This window comes from Centroberyx affinis, unplaced genomic scaffold, assembly GCF_046629955.1.
Source record: "Centroberyx affinis isolate AG114_WGS23_722 - 3 ecotype Tasmania unplaced genomic scaffold, CSIRO-AGI_Caff_v1 ptg000759l_1, whole genome shotgun sequence".
In the NCBI taxonomy this organism is placed as follows: Eukaryota; Metazoa; Chordata; class Actinopteri; order Beryciformes; family Berycidae; genus Centroberyx; species Centroberyx affinis.
The window spans coordinates 319,825-332,753 of NW_027279371.1; the positions used below are offsets into that span (position 1 = coordinate 319,825).

Genomic DNA, 12,929 nt, shown 5'->3' on the forward strand with positions numbered 1-12,929 from the left:
AATACGCAGATGTTACAGTCCTCTGTGCCAGACATTGGGCATTGGGTACGTGCAAAAGAACAAAACGAACAGAGCCACAAGAGCCACTTCAAAGAGCCATAATTCCCATCACTATTACTTATGCTTCTAGTGGAGACGCTTACAAGCTTTAAGCTCTGTGTTTCCGGTTTTGAAATCACATAACAATGTTGTTCTATGATGACAACCTTTGATAAAAAGCATAACATTGGTCATTTAGGGAACCCTTTTATCCAAATCTCCTTACCATGTGCGCATATATTTTTTACAAGCTGTCGTAGCCCCAGTGGGAACCGGACAACTAACCTTGGCAGTGTAGCATTCGTATCTTCTGAGCTATAAATTGACTTTTCATAAAAGATCTTCATTTTTTAACCGATTTTATTGCCATTTAATGCCATTTTATATTTCAATTTTTAAAAATTTGTCCAGTGTGATTACAGTTACCTTGCAAAAACTCACATCTCTAAGCAGCAACAAAACGATAAACCAACCAACAAGTCTTCCAAGAACATCCTGGGAACTGTGAATACGAAAAATCCACTTTACACAGAAGCTCCAGAGGGCGTTAAGTTGAGCTACTGTATGTTGGACATCAGCTGTGCAGTCGTCCTCCACCGCTGTTGGTGCGGGATCTGCCTCTGGGACATCTAGGTGTGTATTTAGGTGTGTCTGTGTGTTGGGGGAAGGGCCAGGACTTTGAGGGGTCCAGCTGGGCCGCGTGCCCAGGTTGTGGGAGGTCTATCTGGACCAATTTGCGATCGCGGGCCCGTCTGGCTGCAGCTCTCCACGCTGCCCTCTTCTGCCTCTTGGTCTCCTCAGACATCTCTGATATTAGGACCCTTTTCCTCATGTAACTGGAACGGGATGAACAGATTTTGAAAAATAGTCATAAACTAAAACCTGTCCTTTCTTGTGCTACTACTAGTCAAAGAGCAACAAAGTGCTCAAAACAATGCAATAACTAAAAACCATCAAGAAAAACAACAATAATGCTAAACATGAATAAAAAAACAAGGTTACAGAATAATGAAACAAACAGATACAACCTAAAACAGGTTGAAACTATTACATAAAACCCTGTTCATAGAAATTGCATTTTTAAGAAGTAGCCTATATTTTATTTATAATATGTCACCAATTTTGCCAGCCTAAGCTCCTCAGGCAGACCGTTACAAGGCGCCTGAACAGTACACAATGGAAACGATGACAAATTACGGTCATGAAAAATTAAAGTGGCATGGAGACTCTCATCACATCAGACATCAGTGAACTGTATAAAAGCTGCTACCTCAGACGTTCCCTCTCCTTGTACGCACGCAGACCTTCAGGAGTAGCACGGCATCTTTCTCTGTAGCGCTTCTGTCTCTCTGCATTCGTCAGCCTTCCTATAGTCAGAGAAAGAATTCCGTTTCAATGTTTATTAACATTACTGATATTTTGAAGTTGCACCAAGCAAGATTTTCACATAAAAATACACCCGTCCCATCAGTCTAAATCACAAATTGGGGCTGCAGCAGAGAAAAGCGTCCCATCCCCCTTAATTGAGACAGCATAGATTCACCCTATTTGCCCAAATCAATTTCAGGTGTCGGATATGAAGTAAATTTTCTCAGCACACAGAAAGTGCCGAACCAAAACTTACGAGCAAAATACAAAACTTTCTCCTTAATAGCTGTGAGCGAAAGCTCCGTCAAGAGAAAGCTGGACTCACTAATGATGGTTGAACCTGCTGCCAAAAGTTTATTTTCACCATCTCCACCTCTAGCAGCCACTAAGGAGAAGATACAGTATTTGAGTCCAAGGAGTGTGCAGATTACTGATGTCACGTGATTTCTGGGTAATGAAGTCCTTCAAACCACAGCATCAGCAGCACAGGGCGCAGAGCGGCCATATATTAGCCTGAGTGTGGAGCGCATATGTAAAAGTTTAAAACATCGGTGCTGCACTCTGCTGCAGAGCTGCTGGCAACGTGACTGTGTGCAGCAAGGTGTCTGTGTTGGAGCGAGGTGAAGCACGTTGCACAGCGAGCGAACATGAAAGTCACTGACACATGTAATAACAAGGAAGTGTCAGTGAGGTGAACACAGCCTCAGAATGCAATCATTTGGCTACAAAACACACACAAGTTGTTTAGAGACTGACATGGGCTGAGTAGATAATGAGAGATTTTTAATTCTGAAGTGGATTCCTTCAAAATGTACCATCCTGTGCACATACAATGTATTTTGATCTGATTCCTTACATTTTATTGTAGATTTTTACGCATGTATCTGTTGCGCTAGCCAGTGCTGCCCTAATCTGCATTGAAGTACCTTTTAGCTGGTACTGTACTGCATCACCTGAATTTTGCATGCTCTTTAATTTAGTTTATTTTTATTTACATTGTTTGTTTTTATCATATGAAGCACTTTGTGACTTCTTGTCTGAAAAGTGCTATATAAATAAAGTTTACTTACAATAGTGTCCACACGGTAAGAAGAGTTTTGTTTAATGACAGAGGTGAGATCATTCTTCTCATTGGTCCATGTGGGTGATGCCAAAGTTCAAAGGATGGGCTTTTAATTCAATGCTGTGAGCAATGAAGGGAATTTAAAATCACCACTCCACTCACTTGCTCTGATTCAAACTTTCAAAATTTCAAATATTATCCCCCACTTGGGGCGGCCAAAATGTGAAGTTGCCTAGTGCAGCACTAAGCAAGATTTTTATGTAAAAAAATAAGCCTAAACCAAAAGTTTGGGTGGAACAAAGAAAAGCGCCCCATCTCCCCTAACTTACACACCGAAGATTTTCCCTATTTGCCCAAATGAATTCTGACAAAGTGACAAATCAAAACATATAAAAATACAAACAGAAGCAAGTGGACTCACCAACATTAGATCTTTTGCCTCTCACATCCCTTTGGCTTCCTTTGGCCGAAACTGATCACAGACCAGCCAGGTTGGTAAACATGAGACAGATTTTTGGGTATTGAAGTGAAATTTTCAAGCAGTTGCCACTCTTTGCTATTTGGTATCGCAAAGTATGTGCCAAGTGCAGCTTTAATATCAAAACAATCTTTTTTACATTTATTAAAAACAAAAAATCCATCATGATGCTATTAGATGATGACTGAAGACAAGACCTACACAACCGATTTGGAAATTAGGAGTTCCAATCTGGATAGCATTTGATAATAATTGAAAACAAGGCCAATTATAAGTCATAGTGCAATAAAAACCTACTTTTCTTCATGGGATTCTGCCCCCGACAACCGTGGCCCTGCCGGCCTCCAGGCCTCGGCTCACACATCTCCCACGTGATGAAGACCGTCTCGACGGGAAGATGCTCCTCTTTGACCAGAGGGCCGCCGACTCGACTGGCAGGCGAGACCGAGTCCGTCGTTCCCTCTGAGGAGCGGGACATCTGCTCCTCAAGCTCCAGCTGGAGGGACGCCGCCGCAGATACACCATCTCCGCCATCTCCGCCATCTCCGCCATCTCCGCACTCCGCAGAGTCTGACGGAGGCGTTCTCGTCCCAGGACCTCGAACGCAGACAGAGGGAATAAGGTTACTAAACAAAAAGGGGGGTGTCTTCATGCAAGGGAGGTAGGGTTAGACCAGTGCATCAGGCCGATATTGGCCTTGGAATAGAAATCGGATGTTGGCAGTGAATATTTTCCATATGGCGGAGGTGAGGTTAGGGCTGGGCAATATATCGATATTATATCGATATCGTGATATGAGACATATATACATATATATCGTCTTAGATTTTGGATATCGTAATATCGTGATATGGCATAAGTGTTGTCTTGTCCTGGTTTTAAAGGCTGCATTACAGTAAAGTGATGTATTTTTCTAAACTTACCAGACTGTTCTAGCTGTTCTATTATTTGCCTTTACCCACTTAGTCATTATATCCACATTACTGATGATTATTTATCAAAAATCCCATTGTGTAAATATTTTGTGAAAGCACCAATAGTCATCACTACAATATTGTCGCAATATCGATATCGAGGTATTTGGTCAAAAATATCATATTTGATTTTGTCCATATCGCCCAGCCCTAGGTGAGGTTATGATTTTACTCAACAGTTTCAGGTGTCTAAGCCTGTGAAACCTGCAATAACTCCTGCCTCATCCTGCTTTAAGGAGCTGCGACACCCCCTAAAAGACTTTAATTAGCTCAAATGGAGTTTTAGTATTTCAGAGACTTTCCACTCTGACAAGAATAACATTTTGGGGGAAGCACTGAATACTTGTAATTTTTGGGAAATTTTTGACATAAAAATAGTCGAATTTGAATAAGTATCAGAGAGTATTGGTATTGGATTTCATAAATTGGTCCCACCCTAAAGGGAGGTCTTAAGAGTCTATTTTCCAACCAGACATGACTGTCAAAACATACTGACACACACACACACAGCTGGCTTGAGCATGAACACCTTGTCATCTCAATAACGGGAATAACTACATAGAGAAAGTGCTGCAACGACATTATGCGAGCACGAACTCACTGGGGAACTCCGTTTTCACATCTTGCTCATTTATCTCCTCGTTTTCACCAGAAGCTCTCCCATAGCCTGAGTTAGCAGCGCCCAGGTGGATGTAGCTGCGGTCCTTCCCTGACACTGAGTCACACGGGCTTGCTTGCACGTGTAATGCATTCAATTCATTTTCAGTTTGCGCCAGCTTGACCTCCAGTCGGCTGATCTCTTTGTCCCTTTCGGCCACCATCCTCTGGTATTCATGTAGTTTAGCATCACTGATTCTGTGAATTGTGTCCATGACAGCGCGTACAGCGGCTTTGACGACATTTTCAACAACGAGGGCCTCCTCTTCTGTATACAAGTGTATGTTTATTTTTCCAACAGAGGAATAAGTCATTTTGCCTCGATGTTAGCTAGTGCAGGTTTTGGCACAGCAGCGCTCCACAACAAAATGGGTAGTTACTGACGTGAGCAAGCTGCTGAGAGCAAAGCGTTTTTGGTAGTCAAAGTAAACGAAGACAGTGTTTCTATTTATAACGAGACCCGAAACCAAAACGAAAGGTAAAACACACAGTGGCAGGAAGCCCAGCCTCACCTAAAGCATGGTCATGTTTACTGACGCTGCGGCGCCTCTCTGAACCACTTCTTCATGCGTTTGCTTTATTTGTGCGCACAGACTGTGTTTGATACCACAGCGCCGCCGTGTGGCAGAGTGATGTCCCTGCAGCTTGGATACATAAACCTCCAAATAATAGGCTTTTTTTTTGTGTGGGGGGGAGAATAACCAAATAAAGTGTGCGCACAAACCAATGCACCTCCTATTATTTCACAATGAAAACAAGAGTCACATTAAAATGTCTTGAGTAGATGTCTTACTGGTTTACCAATGTACAGGTTGACAGGTTTCTTTGCACTGCATTTCCAAGATCAATACAGAACATTGTTAGTAGGCTAGTATAATATGCAGTCTATTCTTATCTGTTTTACCAGACAATTCATTTCCAGTTGCCATTTTTCGCATTCCTGCCCATTCCTGAATTTTCCCAAGGGGATCAATGAAGTGCTATCTTATAGTTTCAGAACTTTCATTAGCTATGTTCAGTTGGAGATAGGTTGGTTTTACCAGCTCTGTTTCTTTATTGTTGTTTTTGAGTTGAGTCTTAAATTAAATCCCAGTAGTATATAAAGTTTCATTTGGATTTCTGAAATCTGCATCGATAGGCTACTCTGTCATCACAAATCTTCACACATCTTCTATTTATATTACATGTTCTCCTCATGAACAAATCAATATTGAAAAAACTGATATGCACTTTTGTCTTTATGCCCACCCAAAAGCAAATGTTTTGAGTTCAATTAAATTGGGGCTTGGCTGCTCAGTGAAATAGAGGATTTGCTCCACTAGAGGGCAGCATACATAAGCCTAGATAATAATGGTGTCCAATACACATATAAGCTGCTTTTCAAATGTATTTGGACAGCCTGATGTGTGATGTGTATTTTTGTACATATGTAGAGTGGTATGTATAGTCTACTGTCTGTTGTGTGTCCTGCACTGTCCCTTTGTTCTGTACATCAGTCCTGTTGTCCCTGTTCCACTGAGCCAGGATGCTTTTATGTCACAGTGAGCTGTCGATATGTTCCTGCACCAATGTCACCAAGACAAACTCCTGCACCTTTGTTGTACTTGGCAAATGAAGTGACTCTGATGTGATGCCAGGTTAGCTGTGGTATACAGACATGTCCTTTAAAAAATAGGATACATTGTCAACAGCAGGCTGAGTAATGGGAGAAGTCCTAAGTACAGTTCCCCAAGCACTTTATTTAACACATTTATAATAAATGAATAGTATTAGATTTCAGCTGGCAAACAAGGTCCAGAGTCCTGTTTTCTGTCTCAATTTGTTTTGAAGTTTCATATGATGTTTGTCTTTCACTTACGTTTACTTGCTTTTCTCTAATGATTAATGTCCTCACATGATGTCTTGAGTGTAATTGTCTTTGTATTATGTCAAATATGTATTTTATTTATTTATTTATTTATTCTATTGAAACACCAGCAATTTACAGTAAAATACAGCAAATTCAATCAACAAACCAAACAATATCAGCATAACAAGCTCAACACATCAATTAGATGTAAAAGAAATAAATAAATAGTAAAAATAAATAAATAAATAATACAAAGCCTCCTTATACATCAGTAGTTATATTTATTTATGTGTTTTATTATCAATGATCAGTAACATGTGACCACTAAGAGGAGCCACTGAGCTTCACCTGCCTGCACACTCCACATTGTGTATTGTGATACATTTTTATTATGTGTCTTATGTGCAAATAAAACAATATAAATAACTAAGTGTGCGAGAACAACAGTGCACAACAATAATAAAGTCCCATAATGCTCCAGTAGAGGTTGTGTCAGTAACCCTCGCTCTGTGGTGTGTGTGATGTAAACCTGCTTGTTACCTGGAACAAGAGAGCGGAAAAAATACAACTGGTGCAAACACAGACACAACATGAACATTTCTGACCTTTTACAACTTTGCGTCACATTTTAGAGGGTGGTGCCGGGGGGTAGGGTGTGTGTGTGTGTGTGTATGTCGGGGGTGGGGAGGGGTGGGGGGTGGGGGGTGGGGGGGGTTTTGCTCTTTTCAGTAGAGGCGGCTGAAATAGCTCTCCTCAGGTCGAGAAGGGGTTTTTATCGCTCTTGAGGGCTGCTCTTGTTGAGTTGTTCTGTGAAGTGACCCGCACACTGAAGCAAAGTGGTGGAGGTGTCTTTACCATCGAGGGTGTGTGTGTGTGTGGGGGGGGTGGGGGGGTGGGGGGCAGTGGTGCGGTTGTATGTTCAGAGGAGATGGTGGTGGGGGTGAAGAAGTTGGTTGTGTGTGTGTGTGTGTGTGTAGGGGGGGTGTTGGTAGATATGCAGTCTTGCAGCTGTGCGTGTGCTTGTCCATGTCTGAGTGAATAAGAGGAGGAAGGGCCGGGGGTTGGGGGGGGGGTTGGCAGAAAAGGTTCAGAAGTGTTGGAGCAGAAAATCTCTCTCTTTCTCTCCCTCTCTCTCTCTCTCTACTGCCTCTTTTCTCTATCTCCCCCTCTGTCGCTGGGCCAGACGCAAAGCAACAGCAATTTGTGCGATTTCACAGCTCAATGGCTCCCTAAAACTCTGACAGCCTTGCACTAAGGGGGAGGGGGGGTAAGATGGAAGGAATGAGGAAGAGGGATGGAGAAATGGAGGGATGGAATGGCAGATGTGATGAATGCAAAGGTGACAGTGGAAATTGCAGATGGAGAGATTGGAGGATAAGCAAGGGAGATGAGGAGTTGATAGCTGATAAGATGGAAAAGATGTTTGAAAGAACGGACAATAGTCTCAAAACATTACAGGCAGTCATCCATGTCTCGGCACTTCATTCTTATGACCACAAGGAACTAATATATTCTACTCCATCTCCCACTGAGGCCTATATGCTCACTCTTAAAGGGGAATTAAGTAATCTAGGACTTTTATCAACCTCTATCGGCGACCAAGGAATTGCAACATCAACAGGTCTCTGGCACAACTTACACAAACAATAAAGTGGTATTTTAATAAAAGAGACAAGTAAGTTGGCTAATTAGAGTAGAGATCCAACAGAAATGTCTAGTGAAGAGGTGATATATCACCATGCAAAATACTGGAATAACAATATTGCTTTGTCACTTGCTTTTTTCAGTCTTCGTATAGCTGAAATTTCTTGTGAAGCTGTTTTCTCATGCAGCAGTGTCCTCCATCATTTAGGACTGGAAAATGTGAGTAGAAACAGAGAGGACGGCCGGGAAAGTGAGTTTTGAAAACCAGAAAGAAATGATTACCTGAAGAAGTAATCACTGACCCCCGCAGATATGGTCATTGTGCTATGGGACAGTAAAGAGCTTACTTAATTCCCCTTTAAAAAGGACGTGTCATTTTCAACCCATCCATGTAGAGTTTTGAAAGGACACGCATTCATGTAATAACATAAATGGTATCAATATGGGTTGTTATCACCATAAATTATGTTAAACATTGTCCCAAACTGGACACACTGATGTGGTGAAATGAAAGAGTGTGCCTAGGCCTGCTGTAGGAGTGTCACCGTCCGATCCCACCTCCACATTGTTAAACTGATGAATCCCATCTTATTTGGAACGCATGGAGCCTGAGCCTATAATAAATAATTATCTAAACACCTAATCTTACATTTGGATTATTTTCAGAACATCTGATTGAAAGTAAGCTTGGATTGTGCCTCCCGGTGATTTAATCCGTTCATCTGTCCATGCCCCTTTAGCCTTCAATGAAGTGCTGTTTGGGTGGCCATTATCCTACCAAGACCAAGTGACTTATATCCCCAGAAAAGGGTCACAACCTTAAAGGGCCACCACAAACTTCAGAGGAGCTCTTGGTAATCTCTATATGAAGTGTATGCTTCCAAATACATCAATTAGCAGCTAAGTCAGCAATTGCCGTATTTTAGAACCTTTGGGTGAGCTTGATTTTAAGTTAAAAAGTTAAAAGATTTATGTTTTTAAATTTTGATCCAGATGTGGTATTCGCAGTCTCATGCAAAGCATCTTCACCAGTGCCTCTTGACCTTGGTTGGCTATTTGAAAACACACTGCAACCAAAAGGGCAGCAGAGGATTGAGACCGACAGACTCATTTCCATCCCGAGGTCATTCAGAAACCCGACCGTGTGTCGTGTCGAGGGACGGCCGACACTGGGAGGCGAGCCCTCTCAGGACCAGAGGGCAAACAGAGAGACCAGGAGTCAGAGAGAGAGATGTACTGTAGAGGGAGATGAAGAGATACCGGAGATACCGATTCAAAGCGGGTGAGAGAGAGCTCTTGTGATAAGAGATGTCACCTGAGTGCTTTGTTTCGGCGGGGGGTCGAGAGAGTTCGAGGAGAGGGAGTGTTTGGAGTGTGTGTTGGGGTGGGAGGGGGGTCAGGACATCTGCGCAGGCTTTGAAGAGGTCAGCCACGGGACAGGAACCCTTCTTAATCCCCCCAGCTGGGCCCGGAGGAGAGGATTTGGACCTCCGCTCGCTCTCGGCCCCCCGGCTCCCACCCACAACAGTAGCTAATTGAGCCCCGGCGCTCTGATCGCAGCGCTTCCATGTAAAGCCCTGCATGCTTTCACAGGGCTTTGGAGTCTGACCAGGAAATCCCTTTTACTGTCTACCTGCTATCATCAACATGGGATTATCCAGATCTTCTAACACATGTACACATATGTCTGCCTCTTGTTTTTATGAACGGGACAGATAGATAGATAGATAGATAGATAGATAGATAGATAGATAGATAGATAGTGCAAAGATATCATTCTGTACACAGTAATCTGTAAGAAGATTGCAGATCTGTTTTAAAGCAGTAAGTGATGAGTTGTAGGATTACTCAGAAACTTATTTGACTAGAAACTGGCAGGCATTAAAGCCAAAATCCACCCTAAAACACTTTAACACTGTTGGCAGCTATTGACAGTGTAATTGCATTTCTGGGTCCATTTTGTTGTTCTGTGTGTTTTTCTTACTCCCGTGGATAACTGGACAAACGTAGACAACGTAATGTGACATACAGATATTTCCAGCAGTTACAATGAAGTTTGATAGCAGAAAATCTTTCAGCTATCTAAAACATCAACGGTAAACATGAGGTTTTGGTGTCAGTCCCTCAGAATCAAAGAGCAAGAGCTTCTTTCTGGACTCACCATTTTGCACTGATGTTCAACAGTCACACAGAGAGAAATCCATTGTAGAAGAGGAAGAGAGACAATTGCTCCACTGACATTAGCCTCAATAGACCAGAATGCAATGCAGCCACAAGACATGTTGTGTTTTGAGTAAGAGGTGCAACTCTCGCTGTTTCTTTTTTGAAAAACTCTTGCTCTCATTATCACTCTCTCCACCTACACGTCCTGAATGCGACAAGTTCAGGGCTGTTGAAAGTAATTCTGGGAAATGCAGGAAATCACTAACTGCAGTAGAAGCAGATGAGGCAGGTTGAGGGAAAAGCGGGTTCACACTTCATCACAAAATATCCTGGAATGCATTGAGCATCACAGATTGATGCCGTCTAACAGCGTAAGAGTATCCGAGGATGTTTTTTTTCCTTTAACATTGTGAGATTATAGATAATGTTGTGAACTGGGTGTAAAGGTATAGTGCAGAGTAGATGAGTCCAGGTCTGATCAGCGTTGACAGGGCTGCTGCTTCTGGGCCTGATTCAATAAAACATCCGTGATGGGATTTGCCCACTTGATAACCCCGATGACAGACCTGCTCTCACTCATACCCCGTTTCCTGTAACATCGACGAGAGGTTTTGACGTAGGTACTCGCCCAAAATAGCACAAGGAATAGTTGCATCAGATCAGTGTTGGTAAATATCACTAACGTCATTGTAGACTTCTTGAAATCCTAGATCATAATGGTTGTAGATGATAATAATGTTTATTTCAAGCATTATTGCCGTAGTGAGGCAAAATCCACACATCTGCAAAGAGTAAGTTAAGATAAGATAAGATAAGATAAGATGAGATAAGATAAGATTGCACTTTATTGATCCCCTATAGGGAAATTTGGGTGTCACAGCAGCAATTGGCAGAACAATGCCAAGGCAGCACAGGAAAGGTAATAAGGTAATAAAAAATAGTACAGGAAAGATATAAGGCAATATAAATAAATATAAAACTATACAACTATGACTATACTATAAACTATTAAAGTGTCTCAAGTGTCTAAGTGGTGTAGAGCATTAAGTCCTGTGTAATAAATAACTCTAAACGTTTTTCAGGACTGAACAAAATGTTTATTTTCTCACTAATACACATTTATTTTTTAAATTACAGGGTTTCAAGTGAACTAGGACTGTGTGAAACTCATGCAACATATAAATGACAATATAAATTTTAATTTCAAGTAAGAGAAAGAAAAACACGAACATTTCAGTTGCATGTTTTCTCTTGGACAGCAGTGATATGTATGTATAGCTATATATATATATATGTGACGAGATGGAGAGAGGCTGCTGGCCTTGAGCTCGCCGCTGTGTGGCCCCAGCCAACGTCTTTCTCTGCGATCGCGGCCCCTCCCCCCCGTGCGACATTACCATACAGGCTGAGGGGGTCAAGTGAAGGTTCTCGCCCTGACCAGCCAACTGGAAAACTCACAGGTTCAGAGGTCACGGATAAGCCGCCCTATTGGCTGATTGGTCAGACAAATCAAATTAGCATCCCCCGGTGATCCCCTCTTAAACCACCACCCATGAAGAATTAGATGAGGTGGCCGCACATTTCATTTAATTCACCCTCGTTGTACTTGACCAGCGCATATCGATGGGACCCATTTAATAAAGGCTCATTAGAAATCCTATAAAACCTTGTACGTAAATTGTTAGAGTGAAGATTGTCGTCTACTATCCATAATATGCTGCCTATATGCACTGCCTACCTGCGCAGTATGCAAGGTCCTGTTGGGCTTTTATGTTTGTCACTATGACCTGTGAATCCCTTAAAGTTTAATGCATTAGAGTCTATATTTTTCAACTGAACGAGTGTTTTGCGGCAAACTTTTTGTTCTCTTCACTGACATTTTTGTAGACAGAATCACGACTCAGGCTGTTTGAGCACAGTTTAGTTCATCTCAATCCCTTTAATGTCCCTTATGTCACAAAGACATTTTCCTGTACGTTATTATACTCGGTGATTCTGATGCTGCATTATTGTTTTTGCAATATGAATCGATGAACTGATGATCATAGATGGTGCTGTGGTGTAGGAAGCTCAAACACAGGCTCAAGAATTGTTTCTTGAGTTGCAATCCCCTCTGCATTTATCACAATGAGAATTCTTCAGCTTTGACATGAATTTAAAATGTATTCTTCCTCTTGAAATAAATCAACAATAACCTGCTCTTCCATCAGAATAGCAGCAGCTTCCCTTATATGACTTGATGGTTCCATCATTGAAAGGTCACAAGACACAGAAATATTTCATATGCACATTTTATTGCTCTTATTGCTGTATTGTTTTATTGTTCTTTTTATTTATTTATCTTGTATGTTTTTTATTTATTCTAATGTTATTTTACTACTTTCTCTTGTTACTATTATTTTTAATTACTTTTCTGTGAAGCACATTGAGCTTCTAGTGCATGAAATGTGCTATATAAATAAAGTTTGACTTGACTTGACCGACCCCTACCTGCACCAGGCGCAACACATGTGGTGAAATGCTTCTCTAAGAGGGATAAATCCCTAATTACAATGTGTGTAAAATGGCGATTGAAGGCGATTTGGGACCAGCACCAACCCAAAAGAGGAAGACTGCATCACATGTTACACTGATGTTGGCACCTCTCATCTGCACCCACTATCTCTGTAATTTCATTTTTATCCCCTTCCACAA

General features: G+C 41.7%; 1 protein-coding gene across 1 annotated transcript; it reads right to left on the reverse strand.

Moving 5' to 3' along the window:
- Positions 1-417: 417 nt before the first annotated feature.
- LOC139644618 (uncharacterized) lies at positions 418-4,794 on the reverse strand. The gene is made up of 5 exons (XM_071520051.1): positions 4,524-4,794; positions 3,246-3,545; positions 2,892-2,942; positions 1,310-1,406; positions 418-875 (listed from the first exon to the last, which is right to left on the reverse strand). The coding sequence occupies exons 1-5, from the start codon at positions 4,792-4,794 to the stop codon at positions 614-616; spliced, it is 981 nt and encodes a 326-aa protein (XP_071376152.1). The 3' UTR covers positions 418-613.
- Between the last annotated feature and the right edge of the window lie 8,135 nt (positions 4,795-12,929).